Raw genomic sequence first — 21,012 nt, forward strand, 5'->3', positions numbered from 1 at the left:
CAACAAGGATTTTGTTTTTCAAGTTACGTATAAAGATTCGTTCATGGATTTCTCGAAGTTTTTCTTCAGATAACCCTACAAGGATGGACACATTCATCCCTAAAGAATTCCTGCACAAATTTCCTCAGGGGGTCTTACAGAAATTCACCCAAGGCCTCCTGCGGAAATTCTTTTGAAGGTTGTTTTTTTTTTATTTGCACCAAAGAATTTGGAATTCTTTGGGGTTTACGTCATTGATTTCCTGAGAAATTATCTAGGCATTTCATAATTAGTTCTTCCAAAAATCCCTTTGCTTACAGATTTTTTTCAAGAATCCTTTAAGTAATTACTCATACCCAAAGAACAATTAAAAGTCATAAATAAGCATGCATGTCGAATTATTGCTGGTTTATAACATCTAGCTGAAGAAAACCAAATGCTGAATAATAAACTGAAATGAAGTTATTTACATTGTAAATAAGCCAAAATGCAACATTTGACACTTATGTGAACAACGATTTAATTACAAGCTCAACAAACGTCAGCAATTTTTGTTTGTTCGCTTTGTTCTTACTAGCTTCGATATAAGCTGAAGATGAACTGTTTTCTACACGTTAAAAAACTTATGTTCCACATTTTTCAATAGCTGATTATTGTAGTTTATATAAGTCGAACAAAGGCTTTTGATTTTTAATACTTCAGCTATTGTGGATACGTTCAATAATGGTTTAACAGTAAGCTATATAAAATGATTTATGATTTGTTTGTTCGATTATCACTCTTCAATTGAACAACAGATTTAAGTGATGATAAGAGAGTAGTTCTTCAGTATTGATGTTTGTTGTACATCAATGCTAAATATTTGAAGCATTTGCTAATTCGTAGCCATTTTAAAGTTGCAGTCATCTTTACAACTTTTTTTTGGTGAATATTTCCAACCTTCCATAAATCTGAATATTAATCTTTCGCGGCTTTATGAAGATGTTTCGCTCTCAGCGACCGACTTCTCAGTTCCAGGATGGCGTAGACAGCAAGGCATGCGGCGGGTGATTGGCAGATCACGAGTTCAAATCCCAAGTTGAGGGAATTTTTAGAAGAGCTGGTGTGTTACAAATGTGTATGGATAAGACAAAAAACATGATTGGATAATAATTGCATCTCGAACGTCAATTTGTTTTTTTTTTATTTTCAGCAGGTTATCATAGCTGAATACAAGTTTAATAAGAAGCAGATATAACACAGGTTTCTTCCGGCTGTAAAGCCTGTATCGCGCTTGGAGAGAAGAATGCTGAATAACTTCTCCACTTTTGTTTGAACAACGCCTGATTACAAGCTGTGATGAAATGATGTTAAACTGTTATTCAATGAAATGTGGAATAAAAATGTCATTGTAATGTTGGATAAATGAGTGATTGTTCCTTGGGTAGTACTCCTAGTACTTATAGTACTACTTCATAGTACTGTAGTAATCCTTCCAGAACATCATCAAATATACCTCCAAAATCAACCCAATACATCTTAGAATTCATCTAGGCGATTCTTAAAGATTTTTTTTTAGAAATTTCTACAAAAAATCCTACAGACATTTCTACAAGAGTTCCTTCGGGAATACATTCAAATTTCTTTGGAAAATCTCCCAAGGATCCATTCGGGTATTGCTTCAAAAATCTCAAAAAGTCATCAAATATATTTTCCATGAGGAACTACTGCAAGATTCCTTCTTGAAGAAATCTCTAAAATCATTCTTGGAGAAATTCCTTGAGGTCCATCTGAAGGATGTCTTGAAAAGTTTCATGATATAATCCGTGAATGATTTTATGAACGGTTTCGAAATGGTATTTCTGAACGACTTCTTGAAGAAATTCTTACAAAAAAATCTCAAAGGAATTCCTGAAGGATTTCTTGATAATTGTTTGAAGAAATTCTTGAAGAAATGTCAGGAGGAGTTCCTGAAGCAATCATTGTAAGTATTCGTAAACCAATGCTTAGAAAGTTTTCTTAAGCAATCCCGGAAAAAAGTTCTGAAGTAAATCATAGAGGAATTTTTGTAGAAGTATTTGAAGTAACTGCCTGATAAATCGAAAAATATATTCTTGCCCAAAGGAATTCCCGCAGAAACCCTTCAAGAACGTAACATGCGTTCAGTTCTTAATTTTGATAAATGGGGCCCCTGAATTTCAGCTGCTATCTTATGTTAAATCATCAGGATATCAGGGACATCTTCATAATGCTCATGAATTATACTTCCATATCGGTACTGAATATCGTAAAATTCAATTTTGATTTCGAACACATTTTTTATTGTATTTTGGGGCTCCTGCAGGTGCAAAGAATAGTCATCAAATTAATATAAACAAAACTAACGAAACTACATGAATAAAGTGTGTACATTTATAATTGTTAATAATAGAACATCAAAATAGCCATCTGTGTTCCCCATTCCAAAATCTCTTGATAATCACGAAGAGGCCCCTACATACCTATCAGCAGATCGGCAAGTATTTAACTTATATGTAGGAATCTTTCGCTAATCACAGAACTTTATTCAAACTGGGCCCCCGAATTCAGGGGGCCTCCAAATCAGGGAAGGTTTATAACACTAGACCTGCCCTGATTTGGAGGCCCCCTAGATTCGGGGGCCCGGTGCGGACCGCACCCTCCGCCCCCCCCCCCCCCCCCCCTTGCTACGCCACTGAGCAAAACTTTTATGATGGATGAGTGTTTCCTTCTACAACAGTTAGAGGTACATGTTCAAGTGAAACAACATGGTCAATGTCAGATACTAGGTACAAAACAAATGTCGGACCATAGCTCACGTTGCGTTGTGTTGGAGGAGATGATCGACCTTGCCGCGCTTACCTGTTGATATGCTTTCTTTTTCCAGAAAACTTTCTCCGCTGGGCTTGTCCACCTCCCCTTTCAGGAATTTGCGCTCGTCGTGCACAAATATCGACAAAGTTATGCAGGAAATTCCGAAATAAAACTGCGGAGATGGAAGAAAAGAAAATGTTTTTGGGATTAGTACAATCTGCTGGAATAAGGGAGGGTTACTATATAAGCAAGGAATGTTGTGCTCCATTTGAATGAATGCCAACCGTTGAGATTTAGGAAGCGTGCCCTTCCTGAAGGTATGGTTGTTTATTGTATTGAAGGCAGTAGTTGATTTGATGCACTTAGGTTTTGTTAGAAACATTTAGGATTGTTTTGGAATGAATTGGACGATATTTCTACATATTTCAGGCACTATATCTAAAATTGGACCGAATAATGTTATTGGAACTGATACATTATGTTGAAATAGATGTCATTAAAAATGCTTCGTAGTTTTTCAAACACTTTCCAACTCGGTTGAATTGAATCGCAAAATAATAAGAACGAATGATATGATAAAATAATTTAAATCAATATTACGTAGAATTTATAACTATAGGTGATTGGTACGAAAGAAATATGTAGTAAACGATTTGTCAGGGAGATAGACAGCAAACTTTTTTTTTATCAACTAGGATTCCACAATTCCTTCAATTGGGTTTTTAAATTAAGAATAATATATTGATTTTTTGATTTTATTCAAAAGAACACCTTTTTTTAAAGCCAGTATGATTTTTTTCAGATTTTTAAAACTTTATTTTGATACCTAAATTCAATTACAAAAAGATTTTTTGAAATCACCTTTTGACAGCTGGGCAACTGCTTGACAGCTCCGCCCAGTACGAAATGCGACGAGGGGTGATTCGACAAATCGCTCCCATACAAACTTTAAATCGATTTTTAAATAGGTTCCCGGGCACCTAAGTTCATGAAAATTTGGATTTCGGCTCAGTTTGGCATGTAGATTGTGAATATGGAATTATCTCAACACCACTAAAGAAGCCAATTAAATGTGATTTTGCTTATCGGACGTTGGTGGTTGCTTAAGGCTAGGCGCCAACATGGTTTATGTATCAGATCCGAAATATTTCCCTTCTTCATATATTTTTAATTACTTATTTAAACTCTGGCTATCAGATCTGACTACTACGCAGGAACGCTATTCCCAGAACGTTGTCCAAATGGCGAAATACCTTAGCGAGTAAGCATTCCTTTTCAGTCGTCAGCACTGTCACTCTCTCTAATCTTCTCCAAGTTCACTTTCATTCATTGGATGGGCGCTTGTGATATACACTTCTGATCAAAAGCTGGGGTCACACTCACAAAAACATGATAAACCTTTATCTCCAATTTGCGTCATTTTTTTTTTATTAAATGAAGGTTTTTTTTTATTAAAAGTTTGATTTACTTTATTCACTTTATTCATGTTTCAGTCTACAATTTTATAAAAAAAATAACTTTTGTTCAACCTTGTGAAGCTTAGAATTTGGATGACGGAGATATGCGCAAATGTGCCATATATATTAAGGGGGTGACACCGAATATTTGAACGGGAGTGTACATACGATGACCGGACGGTAGAACAACCTGCCTGGTGCCCACGTTCCTATATAGTGAAGCACTCGTTCAGCGAAATGACCTTTTGTTTGCCCACGATTTAGTACTACAGTCTGTATAGCTGTGTATCTATTCCGGGTAAGTGATAACAATCGCCTCTGAAGTGGGCTGAAAGTGAGCGTTTGCGAAGGTAGCGTAGCACATTGCTGCAAACTATCTACATATCTATAAGCTTGGTTTTATAGAGGAAAGCTTCTTGACGAGAAGAGCAGTGATTTCAGAAGTGTGACTGCACTTGGTTGTCCGCTCTTGTTTGAGTTATTTACTCGGTAGTTAACTAGGGAATATGTCCCAATAGTGGTGCTGTTAGAAGCTCTTGGTAGTATATTATTTAATAAAATCGATAATACCGCATTTTAAAAGAACCCAAAACGTTTGTCGGTAGTACGTCAGGTCTACTTGCTAGGAAAAAAAAGGAAACTATCGTTTTTTATCGCGTGGCAAAGTGCAATCACAACGGCAAAAAGTCGGGGACAATTATTCGCCGTTCTGGATGCGCCAATTTACATATCGGTTGAGGCCCTTGATCAAACAGGCCACAAAACGTCGGCTGAAGAAGCAAGTAATCTCAGCATCTCTGTCAGCCATTTTGTATCCCCTATTTCAGAACTGGAAAACGCAAATTTTATAAGATTTTTTCACTCATGGAAGACAGTTTCATTCCTTTATCGACTGGCACTAGTTATTTGATAATGTAGTCCGTCGGTATTTGAGAAGAATCTGCAAAATATCACTAAAACACTGAAACTTTTGAACTGCGACAGATTGATGCGTAACATTTTTCGAGTTTTCATTTGACAACTGTGGGCTTGTTGTTCTGAAGACACTTTGGTACCTACCTAAAACTCTGTCCAAATTTGTTTGTTCCAAATTTTTTGGTCTGTACAATAAATTTGACATATTAAGGTAAAATGAGTATGTATCATGAAGTTACGATACAACGATTTTGAAGAATATTCTTCGAACCATTTGTATTACATCCTTCCGGATTTGCTTCGGAAATACACTGTGGTGCATAATTGATCGAACTAACGCTGATTTTCGTACAAAACTAACTCTAGGATACAAGGTTAATACTGCAAGCAAACATTGATTTGAGTGGTTACGTAGTTTATCTAAGGGTTATTCCTGGGAAAAATTAAAATTTTCAATATTGTACGTTATATCGAAGTAAAATGTACATTATATAGAATTCGCTATATCGAGGGTACGCTATATCGAAGGTACGTTACATCGAAGAATATTTGTACTTCAAAGAGAAACTGTATGTTTTATGCCTCCTGTAAAACCCCTTCGTGTGTTCTTCCTGTAGATGCTTCTAAGATTCCAAAAGAATTGATAAATTCTAAAAGAAATTTTTGAGTCGTAGAATCACAGAATAAAATATCTTCTGGAAATATCAGAAGTAATTCCTGATCTTCTGCGACTCCTACAGAGGATCTTTTTGTGAATTTTCATGAGATTTTTTTTAGGATAACTTCAGAAGTTTCTTCTTAGATTCCAGATGAAATTATAGATGCTTCTTGGGAAATCCAAGAGTTCCTTAAGAAACGTTTGAAAGAAGTTCCTGAAGATTTTTTTTCCAGAAATTCCTGAAAACTCTTAGAAGGAACTCTAGTAGGAATAATAAGAGAAGCATTTTAAATAACCCTAAATATTTGAATTTTTATTTTATTTTGGTTGCGATCAAGGAATTAGTGAAGTTAATGTATTTATTTTTAAATGTGAAGCCACGGGCTTGGTGGTCTAGTAGCTACCGCTTCTGTTTCGTATGCAGAAGGTCATGGGTTCAATCTCTGGCCCGTCCCTTTCATCCTACTTGGTATCTTTCTATCCACTTCCTCTCTCTCTCTCTATCTCTTTTCTCTACATATACAACTCATGTATATGCATATGTTCATAGCCATTGCTAGAACCAGAAACGAATTGCAAAAATTCGTTTCCCTTCCTTCCAACTTCCACATCACAGTTTATATAACGCCTACAAGTTATGCAATCAAAGCGAGCTGTGCCGCTTGTCCTTCATAGTAATCACCACACAATCTATCACCTTACGAACACTATAAAATATCACCTATCCATGGATCGCACCACCGACCCAACAGTGACTCCCAGATCTCCCATCCTTTCCGTCCAACAAATACCCCAATCCGTGCTGGTTGTGGGGATGCAGAGGTGCTCTCGGTCTTTAGTAGCAACAACCAGCACACTCTAACATTCCTTGCCCTTCCCAGCTGACTATAAGGATGTGGCCGGCGCCGTTATTGATCAAAAATGTATGACCTGCTTAAATTGCACTTTGAGAATAAGTGGAGTGTCTCAGCCCTTATTCATTTGGATCTCAGTGCAATTGGTACCAGCTCAGATCAATCACGGAGGAGCATCCATTGACATGTATAGTCAGATTTGATCGTTTGATCGTTTTTATTTTCAAATGTGAAGCAGTAATGAAAAATTCCATGTTTTTTTAAAATGGTTTTCCAATGAACACATCCAATGCATTGCAGTGTACCTCTGTGATCCATTGAGATAAAATCGTTCAAAAGTTTATGCAACTATATCTTTGCATGGTTGAAGAAACTACATGGGGAACTTAGATGATTGTGTTTATTTCATATTATTATGGGACTTTGAAGTAGGGTATCACTTTTGAGAAAATACGGTTAAATCATCTTTCGCTTTAAGTAACAAAATTACCTATAAAAATATGGGAAACTTTTGCATTCACGGTAGGTAACCTGGTTCATTCGGAAATATCATGATATTCTGTTTTGACATGAATCTACAACGACGATTGGCATGACATAATTATAATTCAAAATTTGCTGTTTTTTGACACTTTGGGTGACATGGGATCCTTGTTTCTTATAAGTTTATCAGTCATTTCGAGGTGTTAAAAACAGTAAAAATATCGAAAAATATGTCAATACGTTTGTTTTCCACTACAGTGACCAACTTTCTCAATAATTTTAATAAAACTGCCTTTAACGGCCTGTACTAATTTTTCTAGCATGACCAGTAGGGTAATTTGCCAATTATTGAAGGTTTGTACTGGCATTTTTCCTTATACTTCCCATTGAATTTGTATTCCCTCAACTTCCATTTTCTAAGAGAATATAGAACATTTGTATGGGAAGTCTGTAACCCAAATGTTGAACGCCTCCTTAAGCTAGCTCATCCTTGTGTTGGACGATTCTCGCTAATGGATTACCCACAGGGAGTGCGTTTAATGTTGGTCAGCAGGAGTAAAATCATTTTTTGTACCTATGGCGAAAAGCATCTAAACTCAAATTTCTCTAAATAAAAAGCTTTTACCGAAAAAAAAAATGTTAGGCACCACAGCGGTCATCTTTGTGCACAATGATCCCTTCTGCGGGATCTCAGACTGCTCTGTAAACATGGAAATCACATCAAACTGGAATGCACTTCCCCATACGAGCTAATCCAAAAAGCTCATAACGATAAAACCCAAGAAAACCCAATAACTATTAGGTCTCAACAAAAGGGATCTCAACAACTACACCGGTCTAATAACTGGACACTGCCCCTGCAGATACCATCTACAAAAGATCGGAGCAATCCAAACCTCAAATTGCCGCTTCTGTGACGAGGAGAGGGAAACATCAGAACACATCCTCTGCTATTGCAGTGCACTCACCCAATGTAGGTTCAAAGTTGTCGTATAAGATGTTGCATAAGATGATAAAGTGGAGGCGATATGCGTACATTTTACATGCGCCTAAATGGAGGCATGCACGCATATGGCCTCCACTTTATCATCTTATGCAACATCTTATACGATTACTGGTTGTCTGGGTCAGCAAGCCCTTTTTAGGGCCTGCTGATATACGGATCTTATCTCCCAAGGACATGGTTGGCTTCATAAAGCTAGTCTCGCCAGAATGGGGGAGTCACATACTGTAACTCAGGATCTCTATTCATCAATAATAGATGGTCTTGAGTTCAGTCGATACCAAGGTATCTCAGTGACAAACATGTTACTGAGATAACTTGCGTGCCTCACAGCAAAAGGGTATATCACAATAGTTCTAAAATCTGGACGCAGTGATTTTCACCCGACAAACGAGAGAGAGAGATTGTGCACAACCGATGCCAAATATTTTTTTCGAATAATGTGTTCCACTTCGAGAAATACGCCTTTAGATGTTATTGGCCATACCATATTTTTGCGATTTACTTTTAGAGATTTTTCGCGCATAGGTGCTAGCGCCACATTGGTCGATGCGGAGAGTAGAAAAACAACCAAAGCATTTAATTCATTGTTGAACGATTAAAGCTTTGTTCATCATTGATGACGTATAACCCGACATAAACCTATCATTGACCTGTTTTCATTTTGGCCACCAAACCCAACATAGACCCAACAGTTATAGAATGTGGGTCCAACAGTGGTCCAACATTTGATAAAATATGACTCGACTTTGACCCGACATCCGACAATTTTTCATTCTGAAGGATTTTTTACCGGGTTTTTCGTGTTTTGTTGCCAGTCATTGAGAACTCGTGGATTGCTCCTGAACCCACCTGGAACGCCCTGAAATACTCCAGGGATCTCCTTAACACTCTGAATCCCTCTGCAACACCTCTGGAACGTCCTTGAAACCCATTGAAACCTCCTGGAGTCCTCCTGAAGCCCTCTGGAATGCTCTTGAAACCCCATGAAATGCACGATTAGGTAAAGTAAAAAAAAAATCTGGCATCTGCATCGTAGGTTATGGCAGTGTTCAACAGTTGGATACTAGATTCATAATGATAGTGTGATAAGAAAAATATTTTTTTTCAAATGAAATAACAATAAAAATGTGATTCTAAACCATGTTAAACTGTTAAGGACATCCTTCCAGTTCTTGGTGTGACTTTGATATTTGTGGTCGATTTGCCAGCAAAGCTTACTTCGCCAGCTTACTTTGCCAGCAAAGCTAAATGTTACTTCGTAACAGCAATTTATTAAAATTAATCTTAAGAATTGTGCAGTTTTCATGTCATCAGCGTTACAAAATTTTCAATCGATATTTTTGACGTAAAATATGTATAATTTTGTAACTTTATAGGAGCAATATCGTGTACGCGCATCTACATCATACGTTTCCGTTGAGCGAAAAATATTTCAGTTAGATTTATAATAACATTTTCAGAAACTGTTCAACATTTGGATAGTGTTCAACAATTGGCGAATTACCGTGGCAGACAATTAAACGTTCCATAATAAATACAAAATTTCCCATAAATAATTCCAAAAGTCCCAGTGAAGAAACAGGGGTGTAAGCAGTAATAAATAACAAAAGTTCCATAAACAAATAAAAAAAATGCATAAATAAATCAAAAGTTTCCATAAATAATTGATTTTTGAGCAATTAAAAACGTCAAAAATGCAATGAATAAATCAACTGTTGCAATAAAAAAAGCCAATTTTCCCACCAAATAACTTCGAATTTTCCATAAATAAATCCGATTTTTCCATAATAAATTAGAATATTCACAATAAAAAAAATCGAAAAAGCAATAAATAATTCAAAAAATGCAATAAAAAATGACGAAATTACCCATGAAAAACAAATGCAGGAAAGTATGAGACAGTGAAATGCTGAATCGCACTTATATGACTGAAACAACTGAAAAGCTTGCGTAACTATGATTGCAATTTACCGAGCAATTGCTTGCTGTCCGAACTCGCTATCGCTCGTCGGACCTAAAAAAGGGATAACATCTATGTTTGCATTATACCGGGCAAATTCTTGAATCTGTGGTTTGCCTAGAACCGAATCGATGCAGTTGCGGTGCATCGGATATCGGAAACTTCGGCGGCCTTCTGCCGCCTCAGTTCCTCAATCCTCTATGCGGCTTCGCCGCATGGTCTACATATTTTTTTGGCTCAAAATGCATTTACGTTTATTGCTCGTTTTTTGACATTTATTGATAATTTATTTTTTGTTATTGCACTTTTTGAATTATTTATTGCTTTTTTAATATTTTTTTTATTGTGAATTTTTTAATTTATTATGGAAAAATCGAATTTATTTATGGAAAATTCGAAGTTTTTTGGTGGGAAAATTGGCTTTTTTCATTGCAACAGTTGAATTATTCATTGCATTTTTGACGTTTTTAATTGCTCAAAAATCAATTATTTATGGAAACTTTTGATTTATTTATGCATTTTTCTATTTGTTTATGGAACTTTTGTTATTTATTACTGCTTACACCTCTGCTTCTTCACTGGGACTTTGGGAATTATTTATGACGAATGATCACTTTCTTATGAGTCGTTTATATTTTAGCCAATTACCGTAGATGATATTTGTAAAAAAATAACAACTTGTTTATATTTTGCTTACAGATTTTGCAAGCTCACTTCGAAAAAAGTCCTTTTTTTTTCAATGCAAACGTTACCTGCCGACTCGTGGATATCGGAAGACCCTGTTTCTTTTACAAACACAGGACCGGTATGGCTGCTGATCGCTGGCAGGATTGGCTCGATTGTATTTGGAAAATTTTGGGCTTCCTCAAGACGGGCGGAAATGTGCGTCCCGGTGACGATATGGACGAAGCGACAGTAGAGGCTTCATTATATTATCGATTCCATTTCAACGTAAGACCAGGGCGACTGGTGGTCGCTGGCAGGATTGAAATTTTATCGGTGACGTCAATTTTTGAAGTCAAGGAAAAAATGATTTAAAAGTAGAAAAACTAAAGGATAACTAAGACGTACAGTATAAAAAGTCACTAGAGATTTCAAAAGCGACTTCTTGAGGAAATCTAGAAGAAATACCTTGCGTAATTCTAAAAAGTACAACAATTGAAGAAATTCCAGCAGAAAACCCTGAAAGAATTCCTCGATGAAGCTCTTTGAGAAATATGAGAAGTAATTTCCACACGAAATCCAAAGAGTTTTTTTGGAAGAATGCCAGAAGGAGCTATTGAAAGATTTCCAGAACAACTACGGGAGAAATAAACCTTCTTCTTCTTTTTCTTTATGGCTCTACGTCCCAACTGGGACTTAGCATGCCTCGCTTCAACTTAGTGTTCTTTGAGCACTTCCACAGTTATTAATTGAAGGGCTTCCTTTGTTTGCCATTGCATGAATTTGTATATTGTGAGGTGAGGCAAGTACAATGATACACTATGCCCAGGGAGTCGAGAAAATTTTCCCGACCGGATCGGGAATCGAACCCGCCATCTGCGGATTGGCGATCCAGATAGCCTTAACCACTAGACTAACTGGAGACCCCCAAATTCAGAAATAAACCTATGAGCTATGAAGTTTAAAATGTCGAGAGGTTCCAATCAAAATTTTATTGATTTGGCTACTGAAATGAAAAATAAATGAATATCTTTCAATTATTCTGTTTCCTAAATTTATGAAATATGATATATCGCGAGACAGGATTTAAAACTGGCCAGAGAAACCAGTTGACCGGAAGATTCGTGACTGCGTTCAGTGTGAACAAAAAGTTTGAAATATATTTATTGACTTTGTCTCGTAAATTCACGAAATTTGACATGTCACAAGGTACGCGTCAAAGCTGGTCAGAAACCGGACCCTTCCCCGGGGTGCCCCCTCCTTGGGCTCGGGCTTAACCGGAAGATCCCAGAATGTGACCTATGTGAACAAACACGCTTAAAATAATCTCCAATAAATTTAAATATCTTTTGAGGTTTGAATGTGGTTGACATTCGAAGATATATGAATGAATGTGATTACATTAAAATTGTGATTGATGCCTGTTTTGGGGTGATACACAAATTATATGACGCAAAAATCAACCTTTTTCAAGCACAACCCCAACCCCCCCTCCCCCTTATGTCACACTTTTTGTATGGGACCTCAATATTTTTTGTAAGGGTCGTCACGCTCAGCAAAACCCCCCCTTCCCCCTAAAAGCATGACGTAATTTGTGTACGGCCCCTTTCTATTATCAAGCGCAAAGAAGTTTTATGCTGATGGATATTAAAGTAAAGTGGCCCCACAATTTATGAATCGGCAAAAATGACCACAGTTTATGGATCACTTATTTGATCAACATGGTGATTCATAAATAGTGTACAAAATTAAGGTGATTCATCGGCGTGGGGTCACTATGGCACACTTATGCAAAACACGACAGTGACAGTATGATCGGGCAGCTACTTAAAGTAGCGGAAATAAAAGCTTCATATCGCCTCCAGTTTCTCAAGCGATAGACCATACTATTCTCAGTTGATAGTGTCAATAGTAATCAGTGCAGTTTGCTCTCATTTCCGTTTGCAAACATTTTACGAGATAATAAAAATATCAGCTACAACCATTTAAATGAGTTTACTGAATCGTGCAATTTAGAGAGCTCTCTTCATTCAGTTATACATTTCCACTATGTATCCCGTTTGCGCGTGTAGCTTGAACAGATAGAAGATAACTGCCCCAGTATGCACACTGTACACATTGGGCACTTGAAGATTCAATAAATAAGTATCCATTTCATCGGATTTCTACTCAGTACGATTCCTACCGGAAGCCACAGACAAAGGCGCCATAAGGGGTCGACGGGTCGGTCAAATCGTTAATTTTCCGGTGAAAATACCTGTGTGAATTGTGATCGTTACCCTTCTTTTTTTTGGCATCGTTCTTCGTACGCGTGTGAAAGTGAATGAGAGTCCTAACATTTTCATATCTCCTGATCTGTGAAAGAACAAAAATGTTTCAATTGAATGGCAGCAGACATACTCGTACAGTGCTCTTTCCGCTTCTGCTGATAGTGCTGGCAGCGTCCTCGTGGAGCACAGTAGCAGCATCAGAAGCTAAACTTGTTACGGTTGAAGAAGCCAGATTAAATGGGGTCGTAGATACCGCATCATCACCGCCGGTGCGCATTGTAGGGGGATCTGCCGCTAGTGCCAACCAGTTTCCCTACCAGGTGGCTCTTCTCCGCCAGGGATCGTTCTCCTGTGGCGGTTCTCTAATCACGAACAAGTGGGTTCTCACGGCGGCGCATTGTGTTATAAGTGGAAATCAAGTGTAAGTGACAGTTTTTGGAGGGGGCTTCTATGAATGGAAGAGGCTCTTGGCAAAAAAACAAAAAATAGGAAAACCAGAAAGTGAAAGTTGGTGCTTTTCAAAAGCGAAATTCAAAAATATTTTTTTAAATTTTCAACAAGTGAAAATTTCAATACAGCATATTTTAATGATATCAAATAAGCAAGCAAACGAGGGTTTTGTTCCCTGAGTATTTGTTTTGCAAAGTATGGAGAAAGTTGGGTGAAATGATATTTACTATGGAGGAATTCCACGGAGTCATGTCAGTCGATCCTGAGCGACCATTTCAAAAATATCTGAAACTTTGCACAGTTTTTCAATTTCATATAAATCGCCATTTTTTGATATTAAACCTTCATATTTACTCACGACTAACTTTTCAAAAAGGTGTATGCGAAAATAGTTCTAAAATATTCTAAAAGCTGTACAGCAAAAACGGATTGTTCGATTGTTATAAATTTTTCAGCAAAGTTAGATAACTAAATGATGATTCCTTAGAAAATATACACTGTAAAAAATTTCTTTTTCTACTTTGAAAAAATATGATATTTGTCACAAAAACTCAAATATCTCAAAACCCTATCTTTTTACCAACTTCAATTTTTTAGGGGAAATGGCCCATTATATCAGCTATCTACCATAAAATTTTGGTGATGGTAAACTGATAAACAAAAAAGTTATGACATTTCAAACATTTCACAATTTTTACATTTAGTAACAAAAAAAATTTTTTTTCTGTGTAAATTATTTCGAGAATTATATTTTGATGCTGATTTTATTGTAAAGGCTACCGCCTGAATTAAACAAGTTGTTTTCATGATACTTTAGTTTGATTATTCGTAATTACTATAGTATCTATTTGAAACTTAGACGCGATCCAGTGTTGTGATCAGAAATATTGAGATTGTCATACTTTTTATTGTACGTGACTGGTGAAAAAATCCCTTGATAGTGTTGAAAAGCTGTTGATTATAAGAAAAATGGAATTGAATTTATTTTTAAGACAAAAGCTGTATAATAAAAGTTTTTTTATACGCGTATACGTCTAGTTTATCCGCAAAAAAAATCCCTCTTACACACTTATTTCTTAATTGCCTGTTCGGTACTTTTTTGACGAGATTATAACAGCAGTACGATCTCGGTAGTTTCGGTAATCGATTTTACTGAGGCTCAGTAAAACAACTGTCAAAATCGTATGGAAAAGGTAAACAATGCATTTTTGCTGAACGAGTTCGGTGCTCAGCAGTTTTAATCTCGTCAAAAAATTACCGAACTCGGTAATCAAAATTAAGTGTGTAGAGAACAGACTTTATGATCGGAAGAATGCGAGTAACTTCAACAACAACAAATGCATAAGAGGTACATACCACAGACAAACAGACGAAACGCCTAGAACAATTTTAGTGAAAATTCATCGCCCAGTTCACACTATCACCACCTGGTGGAAATGTTTCACGAAACACTGCGTTGTGCAATATCGTCATCAGAAGGCGCTAGTGTGAAACGTCAAACGCAAAGAAAAACGATGGGCGCTCTTCTTGTTATGAAAGCCACAACCAAGATTCAAAATGATCGTTGAAGGCGTGGTCAATGAAAATTTCGCCAGTGTTACGTTTGTTTGTCTGTATACATACCTGACAATGCTCACGAAAAAAACAAAAAAATACTACCGCTATGAATATTAAAAACTGTATAGTATTTTTTTTCTTCAGCCACCAACACCAAACAAGTAAGTTAAAATTAATAAGTGATTTTGTTTATTATAATCTAACGAACAAGATGAACAGTCGCTTTCTCAAAGGTCTTCAACTCAACGCTCTCTTGTAGACCGTTTGATGAAAAAAAATGTTCAAAAGAGTTACGAAATCTCACCGAAAGCACCATAGATAAACTGAAAGAGACTGGTTATGCCCAAATGTCCACATTGTGTACAAAATTACGCATTTGCACGTCCTGCCGTCTAGAATTTGACAAACGAGCCATCTGTATATCATCGGTAAAGCAGGGCGCAGGAAGTTCGAAAACGACAACAACTGAGAAATTGCCATCAGCGACATCTGTTTAAACAATTTAATTACGCCCCTTTTCAAAAATGCCCTGTAATATTCTTCAACATCTATACCCATTTCAATATTTTTAACGTTGCAAAACACGCTTTCAACATTCATCTTGAAGAAGAGGGAAAACACTTGTCCTCAAATGTAACAGCAAATTAATGAATAAACGACTAATGCGCGGAGGGCGTGATAAAATCGGAACATTACGGTACATAGTATATTATATTATATGTATATATAATATATAATAAAAACAACTTGTTTTACTCACGCAAGGCCATTAACAATAAAATCAGCATCAAACTTCAATTACCGGCCGAAATAATTTACACTAAAAAAAATTATTACTAAATGTGAAAATTGTGAAATGTTTGAATTGTCATAACTTTTTTGTTTATTTTCATGGTACATTGCTAATACAATGGACCGTTTTCTCTAAAAAATTACGTTGGTAAAAAGATAGGGTTTTGAGATATTTGAGTTTTTGTGACAAAAATGATATTTTTTAATGTTAAAAAAGATTTTTTCCACAGTGTATATTTTCTTAGGAATCGCCATTTAGTTATCTAACTTTGCTGAACAATAAAATCAGCATCAAATCGCGATTCCCGGCCGAAATAATTTACACAGAAATTTTTTTTTTACTAAATGTAAAAATTGTGAAATTTTTGAAATGTTATAACTTTTTTGTTTATTAGTTTACCATCACCAAATTTTTATGGTAGATTGCTAATACAATGGACCGTTTTCCCTAAAAAATTCAAGTTGGTAAAAAGATAGGGTTTTGAGATATTTGAGTTTTTGTGACAAAAATGATGTTTTTCAATGATAAAATAGATTTTTTTTTCACAGTGTATATTTTCTCAGAAATCACCATTTAGCTATCTAACTTTGCTGAAAAATTCATAACAATCGAACAATCCGTTTTTGCTGTGCATATTTTTGAATATTTTTGAACCATTTTCACATACACCCTTTTGAAAAGTTAGTCGTGGCTCTAAATAAAAATTTGACATCGAAAAATGGCGATTTAGATGGAACTGAAAAACTGTGCAAAGTTTCAGTTCAATAGAAAATCATGAATTAAAAATTTTCCTTAATTTTGATGCTGTTGCTTGGAATCGCTCTATGGAAATAAAGCAGATGTAGGAGATAACAAGGACCTGAATTGGAATCTTGCCATGTTAGATTTCAAATCGCCTAATACTTTGGAAAATGCTCTTATTCTCCAACAAGAGAGTAAGGTTAAAGAAGACAGTAAAAATGTGTGAAAGAGTAGGAATAAAAAAGTTAACGAAGAGCCCGGAATGTATATCCAAACATGTGAGGCATATATCCAAACATCCAAGGCGAGCGAACATTCCCTGCCATGGAAAACTGTTCGAATAGCATGTCGACCTCGAGGTGTTGTTTCAGTGAGTCTCAGAAAAACTCGGATCTGAGCTAGTCAGCAATTACAATTCACACCTTATAATTGAAAATGTTTAAAAAGCGATTGTGAAATAGTACTTAGTGTGAAGGCTAGTAGAGCAATTAAAGAAATATCTTTGGTGTTTAAATTACCGCTTAGCGCACCCTTCTAGTTCTGGTAATTATTGACTTATTTGAATCAATATTCCCCAAAATCTAGGATTCTCTTTTTTGCATCTGCAACTTAATATGTATACACTTGGCAGCATTTAAAATAAAAAAATCAACTTCCCTTTCCAGAGTGCAACCATCACTGATGGCAGTGCTAGCCGGAACAGTTTACCTTAACAGCGGTGGCGTCCGTCGCAGCGTTCACAGGATTATCTCCCACGAGAGGTACGGAAACTTTCGAAACGATATAGCAGTAATGGAATTGCAGCAAGCATACCAAATGGGTAGTTCAATTTCTACGATTGCTCTGCGGAGGACGGCGGTTCCCAGCGGCAGCACTGTAACAATATCCGGCTGGGGTCGACTGTACACCAACGGACCACTTCCAAGCGTGCTGCAGTACAACCGGGCAACAACTCTGTCTGGCCTTGGCTGTGCTCGGGAAACTGGAATTAACGCTGGACTACTTTGCTTGAAGTCCTCAGTCAATAATGGTGCTTGCAATGTAAGTTTATTTACTTGATTTTAATTAAATAAAATTGACACCGTGTCTCTGCTTTTGTTTCAGGGTGACTCTGGCGGCCCAGCAGTTTACAACAATCAGCTGGTGGGTGTGGCCAACTTCGTCGTCAATGGATGTGGATCATCACGTTCGGATGGTTACGCACTGGTTTCTGATTTTGTTCAATGGATTGAATCGAGGATCAATTAAATCGAAAATGAGCTTGATGCTGCATAACAAACAGCTGTAGAAGACGAACAACGGAATGCGAGAAATATTCTAACAGGCGTTGTTCATTGTGTGTTTGCTCAATAAAATATCCTTCTATGCAACATGAATGTAACAAATTAGCAATTTGTATCAGGTATCTGTTGTTAAGTAACCGCATTTTTTTAAATAAGCTTTTCCATATACAAGTTCGATAAATTTTATCAAAAAGTCTACTGATAACTAGAAAATAGAATCTTCGACAGGATTTTTAAATGCCGGGTAGAAAAGAATTGCAAAATAATGTCATGTCTTACCATTAAAACAGAATTACTGAATGACAAAATTTACCATTGGTTTGTTTGAAATAAGTGACAAAAGGGCAAAAATGATAACTGACATTGCTCAATTAAATAACTAATGAATGTCAAATTTTGACATTACAATGGCAAACCAAGAACAAACAATATAAGGTTGGGAAATGCAAAATTTACCATTATTGAGTTATTGAGAACACAATTAGTTATTCTCTTTGCAACCGAAACAATTGTTAACAAATGTCAAGCCTTAACATTAGAATAGCCAAATTTCTAATTTCGTCATTATGTTGTTCTTAATAAGTACGAAAAAGATCGATGTTTCATCAAACTCGCAAAATATCAACAATATCTCATCAATTACATAATTAGTTATGAAAGTAAAATTAGACATTCATTAGTTATTGTACCAATATTTCAATCATTTACTAAATGACAAGCGAATGGCAATTGACATGGTATTTTAAGCTCTTCATGAAGAACTCATGAATGTCAAAATTAGTCATGACAATGAAATTTGTTATTATTTTGTTTTTGGTTTGCCATTCACCTCTACCCGGGATGGCTTTAAAATTGAAACAATTTACCAGTTTTTTGTTTTTCGGAAAAGTATGCCAACCAAAAACGTTTGTTCAATGTTAAGCTATCACAGGTCTAAGCTTAGCTTAGACTGACAATAGATACCTATCAATGCAATAATTGCTTTTCCGACATTGATCTGATCTGGTATACATTGCACTGAGATATCTAATGAATATGGGTTGGGAGACTCCACTTATTCTCAAAGTGGAATTTTGCTAAAATGCTTATATGTACATTTTTTGCTCTGATACAGGGTGCCAGTCGTGAGGTGTATGCGTTGATAACTCTGAAGGTGATGCGGATCAGTTCGTATAGGGGTAATTCTCGCTGAGACCGGCCGCCATTTACATCTTGTCTTCAAAAATGTTTTAGTGGCGTTTTTTTGAAAGTCTTCGCTAAAAAAGTAAGGAAAATGCATTTGGATATTCAAATTCATGGACCCCCCGTTAGTTAGAGCCACAACAATTTTTGCAGACCCCAGATTTCGGTCAAATGGTGGCTCATTTAAACCGTTATAACTCGAAAGTTTCTCCAAATACCACTTAAAAAGGAATTGTTGTTGAAAAGAGGAAAAGTAGAGCCACCACTATTTACAATTATAAAAAGTTGGGTCGGCCATATTGATTTTGGCCGCAATATTGGATTTCTATACCAAAATATTTTTTTTTTCACCATGATGGCAACCACCGATTTTAAATATTTTTGCATATTTGAAAGCTGAAACATTTATACATAACATATGAAAAAAATAGTGATGTCGTTTTCTTCTTTCAAAAGTTATCTGCAGTTATGTAAACCATGCCACTTTTGCGCACTGGGCCCGGTGCCGGCCGTTTACATAAATGCAGCATTATTTCGCAGTGTTAACGAACACGAATTTAAAATCTGAATCCACTAATGGAAAGCTAAAGGTTTTAGCTTTTCAAAACACTAAAGAATTATAACATCAAAGCCCGTATCATTGGCGTCGTCTACAAATTACGTAACGCTCTAGGGGGAGGGGGGGAGTATGGCTGAGCGTTACGGCCCATACACAAATTTTCATGTTTTCATACAAAAAAGCGTTACGGAGGGGGGAGGGGGGTTGAAAAATGTCGATTTTAGCGTTACGTAATAAATGGATGCTGCCATTGAGAACCAGTGAAAAACGGAAACGAACCTCCGATGTACTCAAATTTTGCGGCAGGTGCCTTTGTGTATACATGCAGGCGTAAACTCGGATGCTGTTTCATTTCGTTGCCGGTGCGCATGGAAATGTATGGAGAAAACATGGCTTGATTTACAGAACTACAGATAACTTTTGATAGGAAAAAAAGACATCTCTATTTTTTTTTTATATTTTATGTATAAATGTCTCAGCTTTCAATTGATGCAAATATTTTGAAAATCGGTGGTTGCCACTACGGTGAAAAAAAAAAATGTTTTGGTATAAAAATCCAAGATGGCAGCCAAAATCAATATGGCCGACCCAACTTTTTATAAATGTAAATAGTAGTTCTATCTTTCCTCTTTTCAACAGCAATTCGTTTTGAGGTGGTTTTTAGAGAAACTTTCGAGTGATGACGGTTTAAATGAGCCACCATTTGGCCAAAATCGAGGGGTCTGCAACAATTGTTGTGGCTCTAACTAACGGGGGGTCCATCAATTTGAGTAACCAAATGCATTTTCCTTACTTTTTTAGCGAGGACTTTCAGAAAATCGGCACCTTAATCATTTTTGAATACAAGGTGTAAATAGTGGGCCGGTCTCAGCGAGAATTACCCATAGGTAAGACTGAGACGGTCATGATTTTTGTCCCTTTTTAAACTGTGTCTCCTCCTTGCACCTTTTCAAAGGATGTCGAGTCTGTAACCAGAAGCACCATAACGTCTGTTTGTCTGTGACCATACTATGCTCCACCAACCTCCTAGCGATCGCTCGTCCTACCAACAGAAAGCAAACACAACCTCTGTTGATGGCAATTCGCAATCGGCGAATCATATCGTAACCCTGTCACATCCTAAAGAAAATCACTCGTGAACTCTTAGTGAACTACCTTCCGCATCATGGAGTGGAAAAGTTGGCCAGTACGACTACCAAATTAAGGGTACACACTAAGAAAATCTCAATTTTAATGGTGACATAATTGACGAAATTGACATAATAACTCGTGACATAAACAAAAATATGACATATTTTTGAGTTTTCGGAGACGTGAACGCAAAGACAAACATCTCCGGATCAAAATTGTACATTTTGGACATGCTTTTAAGCGTTTGCCAGCAATATTTA

General features: G+C 36.5%; 2 protein-coding genes across 3 annotated transcripts in view; one reads left to right on the forward strand and one right to left on the reverse strand.

Annotated features, from left to right (window-relative positions):
- The window catches only part of LOC115259196 (uncharacterized), a 242,305-nt gene that overhangs the window by 77,308 nt on the left and 143,985 nt on the right, over positions 1-21,012 (reverse strand). For both annotated transcript variants that reach the window (XM_062852541.1, XM_062852540.1), the window contains exon 3: positions 2,839-2,962. In XM_062852541.1, the coding sequence (XP_062708525.1) occupies positions 2,839-2,962 (124 nt within the window). The remainder of the gene's footprint in view (positions 1-2,838; positions 2,963-21,012) is intronic.
- Positions 12,910-17,973, forward strand: LOC109398048 (serine protease SP24D). Its single transcript, XM_019670408.3, has 3 exons — positions 12,910-13,477; positions 17,263-17,638; positions 17,702-17,973. Exons 1-3 carry the CDS (start codon positions 13,110-13,112, stop codon positions 17,843-17,845), a joined length of 888 nt encoding a protein of 295 aa, XP_019525953.3. The 5' UTR covers positions 12,910-13,109; the 3' UTR covers positions 17,846-17,973.

This window comes from Aedes albopictus, chromosome 2 (assembly GCF_035046485.1).
Source record: "Aedes albopictus strain Foshan chromosome 2, AalbF5, whole genome shotgun sequence".
NCBI lineage: Eukaryota > Metazoa > Arthropoda > Insecta > Diptera > Culicidae > Aedes > Aedes albopictus.

Bases quoted from the DNA above. Each gene is read 5' to 3' on its own strand.
- LOC109398048 (XM_019670408.3), top strand. From the start codon at position 13,110: ATGAGAGTCCTAACATTTTCATATCTCCTGATCTGTGAAAGAACAAAA. The intron at 13,478-17,262 runs GTAAGTGACAGT...TTCCCTTTCCAG, and splicing joins GTTATAAGTGGAAATCAAGT to AGTGCAACCATCACTGATGG. The intron at 17,639-17,701 runs GTAAGTTTATTT...CTTTTGTTTCAG, and splicing joins TCAATAATGGTGCTTGCAAT to GGTGACTCTGGCGGCCCAGC.